The 24217-nt window shown below is 33.6% G+C and overlaps 2 protein-coding genes across 2 annotated transcripts; one reads left to right on the forward strand and one right to left on the reverse strand.

Moving 5' to 3' along the window:
• Positions 1-3501: 3501 nt before the first annotated feature.
• LOC145050445 (ABC transporter A family member 7-like) lies at positions 3502-14878 on the forward strand. The gene is made up of 17 exons (XM_078998710.1): positions 3502-3585; positions 3676-4060; positions 4159-4229; positions 4328-4472; positions 8413-8532; positions 8674-8798; positions 9509-9667; positions 10162-10324; positions 10420-10545; positions 10874-10957; positions 11210-11598; positions 12043-12243; positions 12813-12922; positions 13217-13301; positions 13632-13866; positions 14075-14163; positions 14484-14878. Exons 1-17 carry the CDS (start codon positions 3502-3504, stop codon positions 14781-14783), a joined length of 2871 nt encoding a protein of 956 aa, XP_078854836.1. The 3' UTR covers positions 14784-14878.
• A 681-nt stretch (positions 14879-15559) lies between these two features.
• LOC145050383 (ABC transporter A family member 7-like) lies at positions 15560-22645 on the reverse strand. The gene is made up of 17 exons (XM_078998658.1): positions 22410-22645; positions 21937-22318; positions 21760-21830; positions 21501-21645; positions 20164-20283; positions 19954-20078; positions 19608-19766; positions 19102-19264; positions 18888-19013; positions 18464-18547; positions 17996-18363; positions 17650-17850; positions 17243-17352; positions 16940-17024; positions 16450-16684; positions 16178-16266; positions 15560-16071 (listed from the first exon to the last, which is right to left on the reverse strand). Exons 1-17 carry the CDS (start codon positions 22485-22487, stop codon positions 15772-15774), a joined length of 2841 nt encoding a protein of 946 aa, XP_078854784.1. The 5' UTR covers positions 22488-22645; the 3' UTR covers positions 15560-15771.
• Between the last annotated feature and the right edge of the window lie 1572 nt (positions 22646-24217).

Below are 24217 nucleotides of genomic sequence, written 5' to 3' on the forward strand. Positions count from 1 at the left end.
CATCATATTTACATCTCAATTAATAATTGTCTTAATTTAAAATAACCAATAAATTACAATATTAGTACTCATATAGTATTTAATATGTTTCCGTTAAAATTCAAATTTTAAATTTTAAATTTCAAATCTAAAATTTCAAATTTAAATAAAAAAAATTTTAAACTTTCATATTTAATCTTTTGTTTTATGAAACCCGTATAACATACGGGTCTCACACTTAGTAATAAGCAAACAAAAATCCATTCTCACATACAGCTAATATATATATATATATATATATATATATATATATATATATATATATATATATATATATATATGTGCTTGAAAGAATTACGATAAACAAAAAACATGAATTCATTTCTTAAAGAAATAATAAAAGATGTAGCTGTTAGTTGGGCACCACATCAACTCAAGGAAAATGATTAATGTGGTTATGTAAACGACGATTTTATCGATTTAGTCACTCTTAATGTTTTTATTTTTTAAACGGCTAATTCTATATGTATCTTTAATTATTGGGAAAATGACTCTTGAGGGTAATTAACTTTTGCGTTTGTACTCATTTGGTCCCTTTCCTTTTTTTGTATTCAATATACCATCGAACTTGTTGTTTGTGTTCACCATAACCCTTTTGACCGACTTTTGACATGTGATAGTCGGTCAAAGGGTTATGGTGAACACAAACAACAAGTTCGATAGTATATTGAGTACAAAAAAAAAAGGAAATGGGCCAAATGAGAACAAACTCAACAGTTGGTTACCCTCCTGAGTCGTTTTCCCTTTACTCATTTACAGCAAATCTAACGTCATCTCCTACTGATATTAATGATTTTATGAGATTCATTATTGCTTCTCTTCAAAACATAACCCACGAAAGAACACTATTCATACATGTATAACTTTGTAATGCACTTGAATATTTATTAGGAGAATCTTGAGTAAGCATGTGCATTTCATGACTACATATACATTTCCAATCGAATGATTTATCGTATCATGGATTCTAGACAAGTCTACAAACGAGTGGAATCACAAGTGCTGTGATTTTTGAGTTTACTTAGCTTTAAGATCTAATTCATGGGATGAGATACAACATCAATATGTACAATATTATGTTGCTTTTGCAGACACATCACCATAATATACCTTGAGGTAAACGTTTATGTTGATAAATATACCTCTCATACACAATCATATCCTTTTGAAGAGAGGTGTTGACAGCTAACCACAGTAAGCATAGCATAGACCATGTTTTAACGAAGTTACCCCTCTGAAACGCTCTTCATATACGTTATAACCAAAGAAGGTTGCAGTCTTTTATAATTTTGCAACTTTGATTTCATTTAACTTTTCGGGGAAAATGACTCAGGAGGGTAACCAACTGTTGAGTTTGTTCTCATTTGGTCCCTTTCCTTTTTTTGTACTCAATATACCATCGAACTTGTTGTTTATGTTCACCATAACCCTTTGACCGGGTATCACCGGTCAAAAGGGTTATGGTGAACACAAACAACAAGTTCAATGGTATATTGAATACAAAAAAAGGAAAGGGACCAAATGAATACAAACGCAAAAGTTAATTACCCTCAAGAGTCATTTTCCCTTAATTGTTTTGTGTACCCTCTTGTATGAGTGGGTAAGTGTGTGTATCCAATGATTTCAATATATATGTGCGTAAGAGAGATACATAGTAAGAATATTTTTAAACCCAAAGCCAAATTTAGGAGCGTTCAATTTGATTCTATCATGGCCCATTTGTTCATTTGGATTACGCATAGGACGTGTTTGGCACGAAGTGTTTGAGAGCTTCTAGTTTCTAGCATTTGACAAAACGCTCCGTTTTGAATTGAAAGTTTTGTTTTACACTACAAGCTTCTAGCATTTAATTTAAACAAAACTCTCTAAATTCAAATATTATTTCATGTAGCGTTTAACAAAACACTACAAGCTAAAAGTTATAAGCTACCTGCTACCAGCTAATTTTGTTGAACACGTCCATAGCCACGTAGGTGTCATAGAAAAGATCTTTTAATTGGACCGGATGGCTTAATAATAGTTGTATAAACTTTTATTACTTGTAATTTCGTAGCACCTTGTTACTTTGTTTTTTTTATTAAAGAATTCTTGTGCAACAAGCTTTGAATGAATCGTAATTCGTGTTTTTCTTCTTGGTTAATACAAAAGATGATGTCTTAATTTTATTTAAGCATATTTGAAATTGCTAGGTCAATCTCTAATTTCCAAACTACAATACTCGAAGAATGAATTCATATCATGAAGAATGAGAGTGTATTCCAGCAGAATGAGAGTGTATTCTAGTAGAATACACTATCGTTCTTCATATTCCATGCAACTTTGTTGTATTTTAAGTGAGTGAGTCCTGAAACAAAATACGAATTCATATATAAAAACCTAGATGCGAATTCATTCTGAAAGAATGTTATTGCTGACACTAATGACGAATTTAATTAGTTTTCATAAAAAGAGAATTATAATTGTGGATATCATTTAATATACATATAATTATGGAAATAATTTAATATCTATATTTATTTAATTAAATAACTATTTAATTTACTAAATTTCTATTGGTGCATTTTAACACACAATAAATGTAAGAAACAAAATAACCTAGCCCTATATATATATATATATATATATATATATATATATATATATATATATATATATATATATATATATGTGTGTGTGTGTGTGTGTGTGTGTGTTTTGCAACTTGATGTTCTTTTACTAGATTATTTTGTATTTGATATGATTAGTAAAATCCTAATGGTACTAAATGGATTTAGGTGTTGTTCGATATTCTTCTTGGTGGCTTAGGTAAGATGTTTCAACCGGTTAGATTCAGACCATTTGATACACACTATTTGATACCATAATTAGAAGTTTTGCAGTCTCTTATCGGGCCTGACTCAATCAGAATTTGGCTAAATCAAATCTGATTAAATCAATAACTTCAAGTAAGCTCAATTTTATAAAAAGTTACCAACTTTTTTTTATCTCATTGAGAATGACAATGACATAACACGATGGTACACACATATTTGTGATATGCAAAATGCTTTCTTATCCTTCTCGTCATAATAATTGAAAATCTATCAATAAATGTATGATATGAATTTTCCACTCATTAATGTGATCTTTAATGCCTTTTGTGAAAAGATAAATGTGTAGAAGTTAAGTTTCAAAAACAAAGATGTTTTTATACTAAGAGAATCAAATGCGTTTCAATGTAAAGTATATACATTATACTATAGGGGGTCAACACAGAAAATGTATAGTTGTCAGTTAATCCAGAGTATCAGCACAAGGACAATACCGTCATACAAGGACAATACCGTCAATTTACTCGAACTCGGTGCGATTGGTTGGCTAGTATATAATAGTCCAAGCCAAATCGATTCTCACCCAAATCCTTCCCTAAATTCTTCTTTTGGCGCCATATTCTAATCTTAATGTTCCATGAGAGGAGCATCAATGGTGGCCTCAACAAATGGTTCTACTTCTTCTGGTTTATGGACCCAGTGCAACGCTTTGTTCAGAAAGAATTTGACCTTTCAGGTTTGATTTATATGTTTATGCATTAATCTTGATCTCATGTCGTTAATGAAAACTAGTTGTTTATTCCCTGTTTTTGTTCAAATTAAGCAGAAAAGGAATATAAGGACAAATATGAGGCTCATATTATTCCCAGTCTTCCTCTGTTTGTTACTTGTATTACTACAAGAAAAAGTCAACATGGAACTAAATAAATCCTCCTTAAAATGTGGTTGCATTTGTATTGATCAAGATGGGAATGGTGAATGCGAGAAAGTGTGTGGAATTGAGTACTCAGATATGGAGCAAGTGGGTACCTGTTCCATTCCTAGTCCACCTGAATGGCCTCCATTATTACAAGTACCAGCTCCACAGTATCGAGCAGTGAGAACTGATCGTTTGCTTTCATTTGGAGATTTGCCTAATGACTCCTGCATAAGTACATGTTCATGTCCTATCACTGTACTTATGACCGGGAATAACCAATCTTTTGGAGAGAGTATGTATCTCTTTCGTACCCTTATTTATGTCAATGTTCAATATATACATCCTGATCAACATATATAATTTTCTGCTTGATGTATGTATATTTGACAGGTTTGGCTAGAAATATTTTCTCAAGTTCATTCAATTATAACTCATCCAATGGCCTGGCTGATGTTGTATTGGTTAGTTACTACCTATCTATCATCAGATGATCATGCAAATATACATGTGTATGATGAAAATTAAATATATATTTTTTTGGTTTTCTGGCATGATTCAGGGGACAACTGCTCACACTAAGAAATCAAGCTTTCTTGAGCCATCTTTCTTCTCGGGTCTTCCGGTCTACTATCTTCAATCTCAGTGCCGAGCCAACTCCACTTTTTCTATTTCGGTCCCACTAGCATCCACGACAGTGGAGAAAGGTAAGTTTTTGATTTTTGCTCTCCTTACTTTTATTTATATTCTAGTGTTCAATTTGGTTTTATGGAACCGAAATTGATCCTTTGTGATCACTTAATTTAATTATAAAAGAGATGATTAGTTCTTCTCTATGTACAACAATTTGTGTTTTAAAATATTATATTGAACTATATAAAACATAAATTGTTATATATGAAGATTGTTGTTAACGAATCACTTCGTATACAAAATGATATAGAAGCAAAAATTGTCAATGATGGCCTCATGGAATTAAATTTGCAATTTAACCCAATAATGCATAAATTTAATTGCTAACCTTGAAAATCAAGGCATGTGATGATCAACATATATGGAAGAAGCTATTAGCCAAGGGTATCTTCTTAGTTTATATATGGATATGTAAATATTTAAAATAGAGATAGATTTTATAGATTAATTTAATTGCTCTCCGGTGCTTATCATTAGAGGTATATTAATATATTTGTTAGTAACAATAAGTCCCACGTGCTTTCCACTTTAGACCTTTACTTTAGGGTTATCGACCTAGCCTAGTAACGAACTTTGGTCTTAGTCTACATTTAGGTAAATATATTTTTTTTTGCACACATTTGACCATTAAACTTGTTTGACTTGTTTAAATAGGGTAATATGACGGGTAATTACCGGTGATATTACCTTATTTTGAACATGTCAAACAAGTTTTTACTAGTCAAATGTGTACCAAAAAAAATATGATTACCTAAATGTGGAAAAGTTCCTTACCTATTTTCTTAATATTGAGTTCATTATGATAAATGCAAATAGTCATAAGACACACTGATGTGACATGGAATTGAGCCATCGGGTCTTGGTGTCAAATCTGGATTGTAGATCTAAAGTAGATGTTGTTAGTGAGTTTCCGACTTTATTCCTAGTTGCCATCGGAGAACAAAACAATTAGACCGCGACTATAACCCGGGAGCATGCTCTGACGATCAAGTTGGATCGATGTGTATAAGGAGATGGTCAAGTCTTGGGTCAACCCACTTTAGGCCCAGCTAGCCAGGGGATGGGCTATATGCGTTTTAGAGACCTGGCAGCACAACCTAGCCCACCACTAGTTGGGTCTAAACTGGACTGGCCTAAGCCTAATCTAATTGTCCATTGACCTAGATCTATAAATAGAACACCTCCTCCTCCACGAGGAGGATCTCTCATTTTCAAACATGAGCCTCCACTGTATATATATATATATATATATATATATATATATATATATATATATATATATATACACTCTTCCCACCAATATGGTTTTCCATCCATGAGAAACCATATCCTCATACACATCTATCTAACTTGACTGTCAGAGCGTTCTCCTAGGGCACAGTCCCTCAGACAGTTCTAACGGTTTTGTTCTTAGATGGCAGCTAGGAATCAAGTCAGGAACCCGCTGACGACACCTACTCGAGATCTAACACCAAGACCCGATGGTCCGATTCTATGTCACATCAGTGTATCTAATGTCTATTTGCACTTAGCAGTTAGCATAAAGAATTCAATATTACGAAAACAGATAAGGAACTTTAGTTTTTGTCCATATTTAGGTAACCATGTATGTTTTTTTCGTACATATTTGGCAAGTAAATTTGTTTGACTTGTTCATAATAAGGTAATATCACCGATAATCACCATTCATATTACCCTATTTTGAAAAGGTCAACCAAGTTTAATAGTCAAATATGTACGAAAAAACACATGGTTACCTAAATGTGGACAGAGACCAAAGTTCGTTACCCTTCTATGCCATTAACCCTTTAATTTATAATCACCTTACAATTTGACCCCTTTAATCTTCAAGATATACAGATTACTCCTTTCAAAGTTAGGATTGGCTTAGTAAAATTAACTTATCTATCTATTTATATCTATATCCATCTACATTATATTATCAAAGAAACATTTTTCTTTTTTACCACATGTTGAAACCCTTAACCTTCAACTTTCCATCTAATATATTTAATTTGTTAATTTAAATATAATGTTAAACTGAAACCTAAGTCAAATAAAAATAATTTTTTTTAAAATATTTAAAGATTGTATTTTTTTTAAATGAAAATATACTATAAAATCTCTATATTTTGACCTCATATCCAGTTAAGTCCCTATATTTTTTTCTGGTTATGTCTCGAATACCGTTAATTGTATTCATTTTTGACCCTTTTTACCCGGTCATCAAGTCATCCACTTTCAAATTTTACACATTTTGCCTAGATTTTAAATATTATTAGAAATTTGGTCCAAAATCTATACTTTTGGTCCAGATTTCAAAACTTTCTTACGAAATCATCCTAAATTTAGTATATTTACATTTGATTTCAAAATTTAATTTTGAATATTTTTTTTATTGTTTTATAAAATCATATTTATACAAAAAAATATTTTCACATAATTTTTTTTCTATATAAACATAAAAGCCTTTTTTTTAAAACATGTTTGTTAAAAAAAATGGTTTTTATATGTGAAAAATGTGGTAAAATATTAAAAAGGAAATATAAGTCGCATACTATTTTATTAACATCATTATATTTGTTGATATTTTCGCCAAAACTTATAAAAATCATAACTTTTTCATACAAACTCAATTTCAACGTTTTTTATATATACGTGTTCGTAATGATGACTACTACAACTTTCATGTTGATCATTTGAGCCAAAAAACAATATATTTTCACTTTTGTTTTTATAAACAAAGGTTTATATTTATTAACTTTTATAAGTGAAAATGGGTGTTACAATTTATTGGTTATATTAAAATAAAAAAAAAATAGAAAATCTTGGTTGAACAATAAGAAAAAATGTTGAAGTTGATTATGTTTACTAGAATTTGCTTAAAAACTAAAAAACATATTTCCGAATAAAAAACCAAGATAAAATAAAAACATATGTTCACGTAAAAACCGAAGATACACACACACACAAAAAAAAAAAAAAAACATGTTATTGTTTTTGGAATTATATATGTCTCCATCTAACCTTCTAACGAATGTCTCGGAGTATAAATACTATACGGTCATAATTCACAATTTCACATGTAGGTGCATCCGCTCAATTCAAATCCGAAACCTTTGAAAAATCCAACTAATTCTATAAATATGTTCATATTCGATTTGATAGATCCAGACTCTAAAATTACCATATTATCCTAAAATATATCAAAATTTTCATTAATTATTTCTATTTCTTGAGTATAAAACTTAAAGTATATATATCCTTATTAATAACTTTATTAAAAAAATAATAACTTTTTAATAACTTTATTAAAAAAGAGGCCACCTCTATCATAGTCTAGATTTGTTTCTTTTCAATTGCTATTCGTGAATTTTAAAAAGAAAAAATTAAAGAAAAGTTAAGATTGGATGCGGAATAGATGATCATCACTCATCACCAATGAGAATGAGATATAAGTGTATGGAAAGGGAGCTTGCATTTAAAAAGTAATATAAAAAATTTGTGAGGATAAAATATTACCAGAGGACGAGGTGACGTGTAATAAACAAAGAAAAATCACAATGACGAAAGTGGAAGAAAACAGAACTAGATTTGAATCTTCAATATTTGATTGGCATTTCATAGTGTGTAAAATGCAGCACCTTTACATTTAAACTAGAATAAACAGTGATGATTGACCAAAACAATTTGGAGACGTTTAAGGCTTAATCTCATTTATACAGGAGTCGTTATGGTTTCCATCCGGTCATTTGTTGTCCACATCGTAACGACAGCTAAAATCAGCCAACCAAGCCTTTGGTTTGCGTCCTTAGTTTAGGACTAGAAAGTGTTTCATTTTAAATTTTATATTAAACGTTTTAACAAAGAATAACCGGAACAAGTTTACGCACACACTTTCATGGAACGATTTTCTTGCTATTGCATGTCTAATTGAATTGTATTCTAATATAGAAATTGGATGCATTCAATGTCGACATTTATGGCGCAATAGCTCTTCTGATATTAACAATGAGCTATATGCGGGATACAAGAAGGGAAACTCTGTGAAGAAAATAAATGAAATATTAGCAGGTTGGTTGATCTAAACATAATTTGATTGAGTTTTTCACACACACACATTTATATATATATATATATATATATATATATATATATATATATATATATATATATAAGCTTTGATTTTACATTTTTATATTAACATTTCCACAGGTTATGATTTCTTGAATTCAAATATCAGTAATTATAATGTGACGATATTGTACAACTCTACATACAAGAAAGATGCAGGAAATGGTCCTATTAGACTGGTCCGGGTTCCTCGGTCAATAAATTTGGTACACATAATATATTTGAGGCATGCATATACTTCGTGAATTACACATGAACTTTTGCATCTTGAAAGTCATGATTCTAATGTGTTTATCTTTATAGAGTTTAATAGATTGTAATATCATCATTCTACTTTTCATACAACTTTACCATTTTTTTTCTGCAATGCATTTAACTCTATGAAAAAGTTAGGGACAACTTATTGGATTTCAATGCCCGATGCGAGATACTAAATTAATGCCCTTATATATAGAAATTTTTATATAGCAAAAGTGAATAAAATTTTATAATTAAACTAATCAAAGATTATACAAACAAAAACATACAAAAGTTCATTTAAAACAATGTTTTTATGCATTTTTAAAGCAAAAACATCTCTTATTTTATGATAAGACTTGGCCCACAAAATACCCCCCCCCCCCCCCCCCCAAATCCGGGTTGCTGGCCCGGGACATCAAGTACTTGGAACACCCATGTGGCCTTCTATTATGATTGAATTTTATCCATTGAATGCGAACTAATCATTCCACCTCATTCACTATTCATTTAACTATGCAATATGGGTTTTATTAGTGTTTATCCAGTAATATCTTTTAGTAAGCCTGTATTTACAACTAAACCTTATTCTAGATCAAAGAGAAATTTACTTTTACTTTTCCGTGGAACGTAAACCATAATGCAAATTATAACAATTCCAACTCATATGCATATACAGGTCTCAAATGCTTTTCTACAACTTTTAGTTGGGCCAACCACACAAATGTTGTTTGATTTCATAAAAGAGATGCCCAAACCTGAAACTGAACGCAAGCTGGACTTTTCTTCTCTCCTTGGGCCATTATTCTTTACATGGGTCATTTTGCAACTATTCCCTGTAAGTTAAATTTCAAAAATTTTAAAAGGTTTATATTTAGTTAATTGTATGTAGTAGTGTCTACTGATACTTCTATGTTCTATAATAGTAGGATGGGTTTCCTATTCAATTTTTCAAAATTTGGTCGATGAAGCTTATTTTTTGCTTTTATATTATATTATATCACAATTTTCTTTTCTAGCCTACCTGATTAATTTGCGACCCATCCACCTACACAGACCTCTTAAACTGTGTTTGGTTCACAAGACTAGAGTGGACTAGACAAGCTTTCTATTTTTTATGATATAGATGAGGAGGGTATTCACATTTTTTGTATATTTTTTGCACGGACAAAATATTGACAGCTGGGTACCAGACTTTTCTTTTGGGTAGGACAAAAGTTATTGACATCAGCCCAATGCACAACAAAGGCAGTATATAACCTGACATGTCCAGTCCTGTCTTTTCATGTGTAGGACACAAGTTGTAAGAATAAATTACCATACTTGTTTCAGATTGTACTAACAGCTCTGGTGTATGAGAAGCAACAAAACTTAAGGATCATGATGAAAATGCATGGGCTTGGAGATGGCCCATATTGGATGATTTCTTATACATACTTCCTTGCCATATCTTTGGTTTACATGTTATGTTTTGTGGTCTTTGGCTCATTTGTAGGTACAAATCAGCAAAAAAAAGTTGAATTGTACTTTTTATATGACTATTTTAATCTGTTTACCTAATTCACTTCGATTCATTTTACATCATTACAGGGTTAAAGTTTTTCACATTGAATGACTACAGCATCCAGTTTGTGTTCTATTTCATCTACATAAACTTACAAATTTCTCTGGCGTTTCTAGTAGCTGCTTTTTTCTCTAATGTGAAGACTGTTGCAGGTTTGTTTTCCATGTCTGTTGGAGGAGTTGCTTAGGATGTGTTTGTTACACGGAATAACACTCGACTGGACTGGACACACGGCGTATGCAAATACAAGTGTGTGTGTGTGTGTGTGAGAGAGAGAGAGAGTCCATGTCCCACATTTGTTCCACCTTTTTGCATAGGACAAAAATTTATATTTTCCATTAACATCAATCGACCAAGTTTAATTCAAGCCAACGCAGTACAACGTATCACATCTTGCATAACAAATGAGGCCTTAATGTTCCTTGTAAGAATGATAGAGATATATGTGGATTATGACTTTTATGGATATGATTATGACAGTTGTAGGGTACATTACTGTCTTTGCAACTGGTATCTTAGGAGGATTCTTTTTCCAGTTCTTCCTTCAAGATACATCACTCCCAAGTAAGTATATATAGATAATGCAGTCCTCATCAGATCATGACATCATGTTGCACATATGTTTCTGCAAAAAGGGTTATTTTTCAAAAAACCCTGAGTTGGCCCACAGATTATGTTCCAAAAATTAATGTTATTGAAAGTATATATATATATATATATATATATATATATATATATATATAATGGCATTGAAATTTGAACTGTTTAGTGGTATGTATAATATGTTATTGTCTTTATTTTTTTACATTTTTGTAGGAGTTTGGATTGTGGTGATGGAGTTATATCCAGGGTTTTCTCTATATGGTGGATTATACGAGTTTTCACAATACGCATTTACTGGAAACTATATGGGGACTCATGGAATGCGTTGGGGAGATTTAAGTGACAACAATAATGGGATGGGTCATGTCCTAATAATTATGATAGTGGAATGGGTGGTGGTTTTCTTAATTGCCTACTATATTGACCAGGTTTTAACATCGGGAAGTGGTGCCCGAAAAAGTCCACTTTTTTTCTTGCATAACCTCAAAAGTAATCCCTCAAAATCATTCAGAAATCCCTTGTCATCATTTAGGCTACCAAGTTTACAAATGAAGGGCTCAAAAGTATATGTAGAGCTGGAGAAACCTGATATTGTCCAAGAGGCAAGTAGTACTTCTTTACTCGGTTATAATTAGTGCCCATAGTTGGTTTAGGGTTGTATCTTTGTAAAAAAGAAGGCTACAGTTTCTGTAGCAGTAATGGTGACTTTTCGTTCCAATGTGGATTGTGTTCCTTCTGGGCACTAGGCTCTTATTTACATCTCATGTGATCTTCCCGAGGCAGCACGATGTGGGCCCGATTAGGGGGTTGGTGGAAGAAAAACTTTTTTTGCAGAAAATAGTGCCCATAGTATATGATATGGTATATTTTGTTAATTGGACTAGTTGTATATTACACCAGTTCGGTATTATAAAATTATAGGTATAGATTTTTCAACAAACCTTCTATCTAGTTTTTTAAATGGTTAACTTCTGTCTAATCTCCTAGATTATTGTATTCTCTAACTTTTAGTAATACCAGTTGTCTCCATTCCCACCTTCTATCAGAAAGAAAGGGTCGAGTTGTCACTACTTAAACAAGACAAAAGCCATGCTATTGTATGTGATAACCTCAAAAAGGTGTATCCTGGAAGGGATGGAAACCCTGAGAAGATTGCAGTTAGAGGGTTGTCACTTGCATTATCTACAGGAGAGTGCTTTGGTATGCTTGGTCCAAATGGTGCTGGCAAAACTTCCTTCATAAATATGGTTAGTGTAAACGCATCTTTTATTCTTAATTCACAGTTTGTTCTTGTTTATTTGTATATATACAAAATAGAAAGGTGCATACTCTGTTATTAGGGAGTCATGCATGCTTGCCTTAGCAATAATAAGAATGTGGGAATCTGTAAATGAGATCTTGGGATAGGATAAGCCTGAGCAGAACCTTTTTGCTCTAACATTCATAGACATTTTTACACCTGTTCCCGAGTTCAATTTAACGAGAGAAAAAAAAATGGGTGGAAATGAGAAGAAAATAAAAAAATGGTGTTTCCAAATTTCATTAAAGAAAGGAAGTGGAAGGAAAGGGAATGATCAATTTCCCTCCTAACTTTCCTTCCGATTTGGAAGGATTTTCAGAGAAAGAAGAAAATGTTTAATTTTTCTTCCACTTCTCTCCAACTCGGGAACACAAAAGACAAATTTCTTTTCATTTCCTTTCTCTTCTCTTCTCTCTTAACTTTCTTTTCTCTTCTTTTCCTTATGGAATGTGCTATTTTGGTTTGATCTCTTTCCTGAAATATCTTAAACTAATAAAAGTGAGGTGGTACTCACAGATGATTGGACTTGTTAAGCCAAGCTCTGGCACAGCATATGTTCATGGTCTGGATATAAGAAGTGACATGGATGGGATTTATGCCAACATGGGTGTATGCCCTCAGCATGAGTAAGGACTTGTTTCTTTTTTTTCTTTTTTCCTTGATAAATGATCTTTAAAATATATTTGCGAAAATGACCACTTACTTGAGGAAATGGAAGGAAAATATAAAAAGTTAGGGTTAAATTAATGGGGAAAACCTCCTTTTCATGAGTTTCGTAAGTAGTTCTTTATGCACTATTTCAAAAATAAACACCCATATATCAAAAACCTTCTAGAAGTAACATCAGAAGTTGTTGGTTTTACTAATTACGTTGGTTAGATAAATTTGTATGCTTTCTTAATACCAAGTCTGTTATACAGCCTGTTGTGGGAAACCCTAACAGGGAGGGAGCATCTTCTTTTTTATGGAAGGCTTAAGAACCTTAAATGTACCGTCTTGACACAAGTAAGTTGTCATTAACTTTGTTTATGTTTGTTACAATTAAGGACACCATGAGAGTAGGTTGACCAAGCTTTCTAAGAATATTTTTAATACAAGGATGAGGAGGTCATTCACACATCTGTTACAAAGAAAAGAGATAAAGAACAAGTCTTTAACCTACCTCCCTCCACCTTTTTGGGTGGGATAAAAAAAATTGCAATTTGTCCTATCGACTCCAGCCCAATTCAATGCATGTCAAAGGAACACCCGTCATGTTTTGCGTAACAGATGGGACCTTTAAGACAACTTTCTTGCTGAGACTTGAAACTTATTTTGTAAATGGTGTTGTTTCAGGCGGTTGAAGAATCTCTTAGAAGCGTGAATTTATTGAATGGTGGGATTGCAGACAAGCAAGTCAGGAAGTATAGTGGAGGCATGAAGAGGAGGCTCAGTGTTGCCATTTCATTGATTGGAGATCCAAAGGTTGTGTACATGGATGAGCCCAGTACTGGGCTCGACCCAGCTTCAAGAAAAAATCTATGGAATATGGTGAAACGGGCTAAACAAAATTGCGCAATTATTCTCACCAGTAATCCTCTGATATTGTTTTGTCGTGTCCAATGTTGCATAACAAACATGACCTTAGTACTTTTGTCCTAAAAATAATTCATTTACACTAACATACGACTTTCCCTTATGTTTTTTCCTGAAACAAAAGATGCACTATTTGAACTTGTTTTATTGCAATTAAGGTAAAGATAATTGAAACGTAATTGATATGGACTAAAATGTTTCAGCGCATTCTATGGAGGAAGCGGAGAATCTATGTGACCGCTTAGGGATTTTTGTAGATGGCAGGTTGCAGTGTGTCGGAAACCCTAAAGAGGTATTGTGATCAATACATGCATACCCTAACAAATCGTTATAACCATAATGTTGTTTGGATTAACAATTAAAAAAATTAAGGTAGGAAAATGGAAAGTAAAACTAAATGAGAGGAAATTCACGAAATTAAAGTTAGGACTTAAGGAGGAAGCTTCATTTCCATGACTTTCTCTATAGCCATTTATAGCTTAAAGTTTTAAGTGTTGTCCCCACAAAATCCATTAAGTAAAAAATAAACAGCAGTATCAACAACATTACCGTAATCCATGGAAAGTTCTTTAATCAATGTGTCTTACTATCTTTGTTTTTGAACTAGGACAGTTAAAGGGTAGGTATGGAGGTTCATACGTGTTCACAATGACAACATCTTCAAATCATGAGGCCGATGTAGAAAACATAGTAAAGGGTCTCTCGCCCTACGCTAAAAAGATATATAACATATCAGGGACACAGAAGTTTGAGTTGCCAAAAGAAGCCATCAAAATAGCAGATGTTTTCCGTGCTGTTGAAAATGCTAAAAGCAGGTTTGTCGTTCAAGCATGGGGAATTTCAGACACTACTCTAGAGGATGTGTTCATCAAAGTGGCTCGAGAGGCTCAACCATTCGATGTTCTCTCATGATAACTTCCGTTGAAGATCATAAGTTTGAATCTTTATGTTCTCTTATGTATCCCGACATAAGTGTTTCGATTTGTAATAAACTGGATTTTCATCAATCATTGTAGCTGTATCTCTCCCTATTTTCTCTCAAGGCAGACAAGGAATTGTGGGTACTTTGTGACCTAAGGTTTCCCCTGGCCTTGGGGGATTACAAACCCTAAAAACCACACAAAGGAGGTCACCCACCATCTAGGGTGGATAATAAACCAAAAAAAAAAACTTTGAACAAAGATGTTGAACATTAAGGTGTTAAATGAGGAAAATTAATGTGTTAAATGAGGTGGATGTGTTGAGTACAGTGGCCACGAAGAAATCATGGAAGCGAGGACTGAGGAACACCCTGTCACATAATTAACTTTTTATTACTTTCTGAAAATACCATCAACTTTTTAATTTTTTCTGAAAAACCCTCGCATTTTACAAAAAAAATGGAAAAAAAAAAATAAAATGGCCAAATCAAAAAAAGTAGGAAAATACAGGGTTAGGGAAAAAAATAAAATTGAGGTTTAATCCAAAAAAAAAACACAAAATATAAAGGCTTTTACGAGATTACCCATTTAATTAATCCATGTCAAAATTATATTTTTGAGCACCGTAACTTTATATTTGTCGATCATCTACTTGTACCCTGTTCTTTCAAATTGATCACGAATGATCAATTTGACAGTTATTGTTTTATGGAATCCATAAAAATACTATTTAATTGTTTATAAAATTCAATGAAAGAAAAAGTCCAATTACAAAAGTACAAGCATGATATACATACACAGAAATTTAAAACAAAAACCTGTATGTTTTTGAGATACAAAATACTATACAATATACCACCTGTGGCACATTTTGGCAATATAAATTTGATGCAAACTAAAAAATCAGTAGAAACTAAAATTCTTCTATAGAGATACGTATAGTTTTGTTTTAATCTACTAACAAGAAAATGAAGATTTAATCATGAGAGAACATCGAATGGTTGAGCCTCTCGAGCAACTTTAATGAAAACATCTTCAAGAGTTGTGTCTGCAAGCCCCCATGCCTGAACATCAAACCTACTTTTAGCATTCTCAACAGCACGAAAAACATCTGCTATTTTGATTCCTTCTTTTGGCAATTCAAACTTTTGTGTCCCTGATATTTCGTATATCTTTTTTGCATCTGGCGAGAGACCTTTTACCAGGTTTTCTACATCTGCCTCGTGATTTGAGGATGTTGTCATTGTGAACACATATGAACCTCCATATCTACCCTTCAACTGTCCCCATACAAGTAAAATAAAGATAGTAAGATTCACTCGTGATTTGAGGATGTTATCCATTATGACCGTTTTAACCCCGGATTTATATTAATGTGCAAAATACCTCTTTAGGGTTTCCGACACACTGCAAGCTTCCATCTACAAAAATCCCTAACCGATCACATAGATGCTCAGCTTCCTCCATTGAATGTGCTGAAACATTTGTATTATCCATATCAGTTGCATTTAATGACATGACATGACAGAACAAGTTGTATTGTTTTTGGCATATGGCATCAGACTGGGACAAAATTTGCAATTTTTTGTCACATTTGTTCTCGATCTATTATGTAGAAAAGAGGTGAATGCCCTTTGGAAAGTGTATTAGAGGATTACTAGTGAGAATAATAGCACGGTTTTGTTTGGCTTGCTTGACCACATTCCATAGATTGTTTCTTGAAGCTGGGTCGAGTCCGGTACTGGGCTCATCCATGTACACCACCTTTGGATCCCCGATCAATGAAATGGCAACACTAAGCCTCCTCTTCATGCCTCCACTGTACTTTCCGGATTGCTTGTCTGCAACCCCACCATTGAATAGATTCACACTTCTTAGAGATTCTTCAACTGCCTAAAACAACCACATTTACACAACCAAATAAGTTTTACAGATTGTATCGCATTTGGTGTCGATCGATTTTAAAAAAATAGTTAAAGTTTTCAGTCCCAACTCCCACCCAAAAGGGCGGAACAAGGTGGGACAGGGACTCGCACTTGATCTCTTGTATGTGTGAAAGACGAGAATGCCCTTCCTTCTTGTGCGTATCATCACATAATAATATCCCTTGTCATGTAAGAAAGGTAGCAAAAGAGAATGTCAACTTACTTGTGTCAAGGCGGTACCTTTAAGGTTCTTAAGCCTTCCATAGAAAAGAAGATGCTCCCTACCTGTTAGGCTTTCCCACAGCAGGCTATATAACAAAAATGGTAGAAGGAAGAAGCCAACATAATTAGTAAAACTCCCTCCCAATAATTAAATGATGCTTAAAAAGTAATTTAGAATGCTTGGAACTTGTAAAAGGGGAAAACCCACATTTTCCTTGCTTTCTCTATCAAGTCAAAAAGAAAACACTCATATATATATAGTTTATTGGATTAAGTCCAAAAAACTTGGGATTTTGATGCTTACTCATGCTGAGGACAGACACCCATGTTGGCATAAATCCCATCCATGTCACTTCTTATATCCAGGCCACGAACATATGCTGTGCCAGAGCTTGGCTTAACCAGCCCAATCATCTGTCAACACCTTAGTTGGGTTAAAAGCAAGAAATAGCAACGTATTTTAGTTTTTTATTACTTTCATTTCCTCCTGTTACAACATTATACTTTAAAAAATCTACCAAATATGAAGCAATTTACACTGCTATGATTGGGTGCATTTTTCAAACTATAATGTCCTAATAAGAAAAAAAAACTGTAAGTATAATGCATGTCGGGAATCCATGTACAACACAGTATGTACTTATTTGTTTGTTATTCAAATACAAAGGAACAATTTGTGAATTAAGAATTAAGAGATGTTTTTACACTAACCATATTAATGAAGGAGGTTTTGCCAGCACCATTTGGACCAAGCATACCAAAGCACTCTCCTGTAGATAATGCAAGTGACAACCCTCTAACTGCAATCTTCTCTGGGTTTCCATCCCTTCCTGGATACACTTTTTTGAGGTTATCACAGACAATATCATGGCTCCTGTCTTGTTCAACTACCAACTGCTCAACCCTCTCCCTCTGATACAATGTGGTATTTACCAAAGGTTAGAGAACATAATAATAGAAAACTCAGGACTTAATACACATACGCTGACAAATCAATATCCTATTATCCATTTTGTTACTTAAAATATTACTAAAACTAATTATGACTACTACTTGCCTCTTGGGCAACATCAGGTTTCTCCAACTGCACGTATACTTTTGAACCCTGCCTTTGTAAACTAGGCTTCCTGAAGGACGACAAGGGCTTCTTTTTAAACTTTTCCAAGAAAAAAAGTGGACTTTTTCGGGCCCCACTTCCAGCTGTTACAACCTGGTCAATATAGTATGCCAAAAAGAAAACCACCACCCATTCCACAATCATGATTATTAGGACATGACTCATCTCATTATTGCTGCCACTTAAATCCCCCCAACGCATTCCATCTGTCCCCATATAGTTTCCATTAAAAGCATACTGTGAAAACTCGTATAATCCAGCATAAAGAGAAAACCCTGGATATAACTCCATCACAACAATCCAAGCTCCTACAGAAGAAAAAAAAAATACACAAACATTTAGACAAATAACATGAAATCAGTAATAATATTATCTGATCAAAACTACATTATTTATATCTTTACTTACTTGGAAATGATGTATCTTGAAGGAAGAACTGGAAGAAGAATCCTCCCAAGAGACCGGTTGCAAAGACAGTAATGTACCCCACAACTGTCATAATCATATCAATACAAGTCATAACCCACATGTATCTCTATCATTCTTAAAAGAAACCTTATGGCCCCATGTGTCACACATGACACAACAAGACATATTGTGTTTCACATGCATTAGACGGAGACTCAGACTGATGTCAATGGAACAAAAATTGCAATTTTGTGCCACACTCAAAAAAGCAAAGGTGGGATAGGGACTCTCTTATGTGCAAAAGACGTGAATGCCCTTCTCATCCTCATCATCGAGAATAGCCCTGGAAAGTTTCTCCAATCCAATCATGTCCCTGTCTAATAAACGCGACCTAAGCAATGCATGGAAAAATATGACAACAAACCTGCAGCAGTCTTCACATTGGAGAAGAGAGCAGCTACCAGAAATGCAAGAGAAATTTGTAAGTTTACATAGATGGTATAGAACACAAACTGGATGCTGTAGTCATTCAATGTGAAAAACTTTAACCCTGAAATGAATTGAAGAGCATTAGTTAAGAAAATTTTAGTAGTACAAAGAAAATATTAGTACAATTCAGTTTTTGCAAGGAAGTATACCTACAACTGAGCCAAAGGCCACAAAACAGAACATGTAAACCAAGGATATGGCAAGGAAGTATGCATAAGAAATCATCCAATAAGGACCATCCCCAAGCCCATGCATTTTCATCATGATCCTTAAGTTTTGTTGCTTCTCATACACCAAAGCTGTTAGGACAATCTGCAACAAGAATAGTAATTTATTCTTAAAACCCTGTTTACTGGGTTTTGGCATGCATTAACCGGGACTCAGACTGGTGTCAATGGGACAAAATTTCAATTTTATGTCCCACCCAAAATTAAAAGGAGGGATGGGGACTCGTTCTCAATCTCTTGTCTGTGCAAAAGACGTGAATGCCCTCCCCATCCTCATCATCAAAAATAACCCTAGAAATCTTGTCTAGTCTTGTCCTGTGTAACAAAACACAGCCTAAGAGGGAATAGTTGCTAATATGAACTTCAGAGAAAGACTCTGTTTGTTGGCATTAAATCTAAACAATTTTTAATTTTAAAAACTAACTTACAGGGAATAGTTGCAAAATGACCCATGTAAAGAATAATGGTCCAAGGAGAGAAGAGAAATCCAGTCTGATTTCTGTTTCAGGTTTGGGCGTCTCTTTTATGAAATCAAACAGCATTTGTGTAGAAGGTCCAAGCAGAAGTTGTAGGAAAGCATTTGAGACCTGTATGCATATAAATTGGAAATCTTATAATTTGCATTATGGTTTTCATGAAAATATGTTCTATTAACTCCTATTTGGGAAAGGCAATAATATGAGTCCACTATTACATGCCATCTGATAATGGGAAAGAAATAATATTTTTATAATTCATGCTGCAAATATAGAGTGTGTGTGTGTGTGTATGTACCAAATTTATTGAGCGAGGAACCCGGACTGTTCCAATGGGACCATTTCCTGTATCGTTCTTGTAGGTAGAGTTGTACCAAACTGTCACATTATAATTGTTGGCATTTGAATTCAAGAAATCATAGCCTGTGAAAATGTTAAAATAAAAAATTAAAATCAAAGCTTAGACATTTACTTAGTAAGAAATCAAACTATTTTTGGATCAACCAACCTGCTAATATCTCATTTATTTTCTCTTCAGAATTTCCCTTCCTGTATCCCGCATACAATTCGTTGTTAATATCAGTAGAGCTGTTGCGCCATAAATGTTGGCCTTGAACACATCTAATATCTACATTAAAAATACAAGATCAGTTGGACAATAACAAGAAAAACTTGCCATCAGTCTATATGATGTAGGGGCATCCATGTCATTTTCAGCTAATACAAGACCTGCCCATCTCATGTGTCTAGATCACCTTGGGCTTGATTTAGATTCTTATTTTGGGTTCGAAACACTTAAAGGGAGGAGTATAAATTTTTGGCAGCCCTAGATCTCTAAATGAAACGAGGAAGAACTATAGTACATAAGACAAGGAGTTCTATCCTATTGTATGTGCCCTGGATCAGTGGAGTCAAGATTTGCAGCCAAAACAGTTTGTTCTACATTCTGATCATCAATCTTTAAAGCATATAAATGGCCAAAACAAGTTGAATTCAAGACACGCAAAATGTGTAGAATTTCTCCAATCATTCGCCTTTGTTTCAAAGTATAAAACAGGAAGTTCTAGCAAGGTTGTCATAATTCCTTATCAATCTTTAAAGCATATAAATGGCCAAAACAAGTTGAATTCAAGACACGCAAAATGTGTAGAATTTCTCCAATCATTCGCCTTTGTTTCAAAGTATAAAACAGGAAGTTCTAGCATTGTTGTTGATATATTTCTTAAAGGAATTATGATAACCTTGCTAAGAAGCACTGTGAGCAAGTCCTTGAAAGGTTGGGACATTAAACTTTCTTTTATTGAGTTTGCTTATAACCAATCTCCAACTTATGCTATTATGCACACCATTTTAAGTGAATTATGGAGTGAATCCTCGCACCCCTACTAATCTAATACTACTGCCTAAGGGTAGAGAATTCCACTTTGAGGCAACGAATTAAGCCAAAGAAATGAAGAAGATTCATGAACAAGTCAAAGACGCAAAGCAAAGATTGAGCATGTCAATGACTTGTACAAGAACAAGGCCAACAAGCATTGCATGAAAGCTCTCTTTGAACCTAGAGATCTCGTATGGTTGCACTTAAGTAATCTTGGTGGTGTTTAGGTACTTTATCCTTGATCTAATCATATTGTTAACTTTACCCAATTCATATCACTCTTAGTTATAATATACCCACTCTCTACACATCACTACATCTACACTTGCAAGATATGATGTTACAAGTACTTTGTGTTGCATCATTTGCATCAAGCTATTAGCAATAAATCATCTTTGTCTTTTGCTGATATCCAAGCTACTAGAAATACAAGTATGGCTAGCAAAAGTCTTGAAAATAGTTCATACCTTTCTCCACTATCGTGGACGCCAGTGGGATCGAAATAGAAAAAGTGGAGTTGGCTCTGCACTGAGATTGAACATGGTAGAGTGGAAGACTCGAGAAGAAAGCAGGCTCAAGAAAGTTGAATATCTGAGTCTCCGAAGCTGACCCCTGATATGTTCCAAAGAATCATGCCCCAAAGGCCAAAACAAAGATGTTAATAATTCCCATCACATAAATCTGAATGATCACACTTGCAAGATGTGATGACAGGCAGTAACTAACCAATACAACATTAGCCAGGCCATTGGATGAGTTAAAATTGGATGAAATTGGGAATATATTTCTAGCCAGACCTATCAAAATATACATCAAACAGAAAATTATGTTGATCAGGATGTGAATATATACTGAATATGGACTGACATAAATTAGGGTAAGAAAGGAATAGAGTTGACATACTCTCTCCAAGAGATTGGTTATTCCCAGTCATAAGTACAGTGATAGGACAGGAACCTGTACTTCTGCAAGAGTCATTAGGCAAGTCTCCAAATGAAAGAAAATCAGTTCTCACTGCTCGAAACTGTGAATCAGGTACTTGCAACAATGGAGGCCATTCAGGTGGACTAGGAATGGAACACGTAGCCACTTGATCCAAATCTGAGTACTGAATCCCGCATACTCTCTCGCATTGACCATCCCCATTTTGATCAATACAAGTGCAACCACATTTGTTGGAGGGTTTATCTAATTCAGTGTTGACTATTGTTTGCAGTAATACAAGTAGCAGACAGAGGACGAGTGGGAATAATATGAGCCTCAGATTTGTTCTGATATTCCTTCTCTGATTTGAAGGGAAATGGTGAAAACCAAAATTAAAAGCAACTTTTTATAACGGCATGAGATCAAAATGCATAAACACAAAAAAAACGAACCTGAAAGGTCAAATTCTTTCTGAACAAAGCGTTAGCCTGAGTCCAAAAACTAGAAGAACCGTTTGTTGAATCCGCCATTGACACACCTCTCCCCCTCTCTGCTTTTTCTCTCTCACACACTAGCACACACAACCGTTGAAATCGTGACCGTTAAAATTGGAATCTGGCGCCAAAAGTAGAACTTCTGGGAAGAATTTAATGAAGAATGAGAATCGATCTTTTGCTTCGACTATTCTACAGATGCCTTTCGTATGTATTATAGCAAACTTACGAACTGCGAGTAAATTGACGGTATTGTCCTTGTGCTGACGCTCTGTTTAATTGACAACCATACCCTTTTATCATTTCACCCCCTATAGTATCCCGTATTTACATTACGTCAAAAGTTTTGCTTTGACTTTATAATAACGCGCTTTTGATTAGTAAAGGGTCGGAACGTCACATTTAATGAGTTTGAAAGTTTAATCATACATGGTATTGGAAAAAAAAAGTTACGAATGGTAGTTGAATATATTTATTGATACATTTTCGGTACTTTGTTAGAATTTAACTTTTGCAAATAACAAATTGTGTCTAAGCCGTGTGAAACGAAAGTTAAGATTTTTGTTCTAGTTGAGACTCATGACACACCAAACTACAATAATTTTCGTTTTTGGGATTCATATTATAAATGTTTTGTTTAATTTGAAAAAATCATCTCCGTAATTCGTTGTAAGAAAAAAATAAATAAATAAATAATTTTGAAACTTCTGTTTTTCATCTTAGCCATGAGGCCGATTAGTAGGAAACTAGGAATACTCGTGGATGACGATCATGAAGTTTACCTTTTTATTGTTGGTCAACAAAGAGTTGCATATATATTTTCGGTGAAGTAAGATTGTTTAATTGTTTTAATCATAGAAATAACCATGTCAATTCCAAACATGAGTTGATTTTTTGTAACTTCTACATAATTTCACTTGCAAGCTCGAGTATTGTGGTTAGGAAGATCGGGTGCACATTGACCTACCAACTATTAAATTTATTTTAGTTAAGAGACATCAAGACATTACCTTTTGCATTAAGCCATTAACCACGAAGAAAAGCATCAAAATATAAAATATGTTTTTGACTCAGTTAAATAAAATAATCAAAATATAAAATATGTTTTTGACTCGGTTAAATCAAATAATACAACATTGATTAAAACCCAAATAATTGGTTTGCAATTAACATGTTAATTTGTAAATATTGATTTCTTTCAGGTGGGGTCAAGGGTCCCACACATCGAAAATGGTGTTGATGAATAATATAAATATCATTCATTCAATATGCAAGTTCTAATGGTTAATATTCAGGGTTATAATAGCGGTTAATAGTTCATTGGGAATACAAGACTTACATCTGAATGTATTCGCAATTTAATCCTATGAATGGATTCGCAATTTAATCCTATGAGAGGATATTCATAGGAATAACATAAGTGAGTGTTGATTTTTTTTGTTGAGTACGGAAGAGATATATAGAAATTCTGATAGAGGTGTGGGTAATGATGGAGGATTGAGGAATAAGAAAAGTAAGAAAAATAGGCATGTATAAGGACAAGAAACATATTACTTTGTTGTAATTGCAAAAAGAGTTGACATTTCGGGAATAGATATCGGATTAATTCATATAGAGTGAGCATTCAAAGTGTGTGGTTAATTACTTTGGTTACAACATAAAATCCTTATCAATTTGATAGAGAGGGAAAGACGTTGTATAAACTAGAAGTGTTTAAAGCTTGATAAACTAAACTAAAGGGGTCAAACAGAAACGATAAGGAAAAC

Source organism: Lactuca serriola, chromosome 1 (assembly GCF_051521515.1).
Source record: "Lactuca serriola cultivar US96UC23 chromosome 1, Lser_US96UC23_V15, whole genome shotgun sequence".
Taxonomy (NCBI): domain Eukaryota; kingdom Viridiplantae; phylum Streptophyta; class Magnoliopsida; order Asterales; family Asteraceae; genus Lactuca; species Lactuca serriola.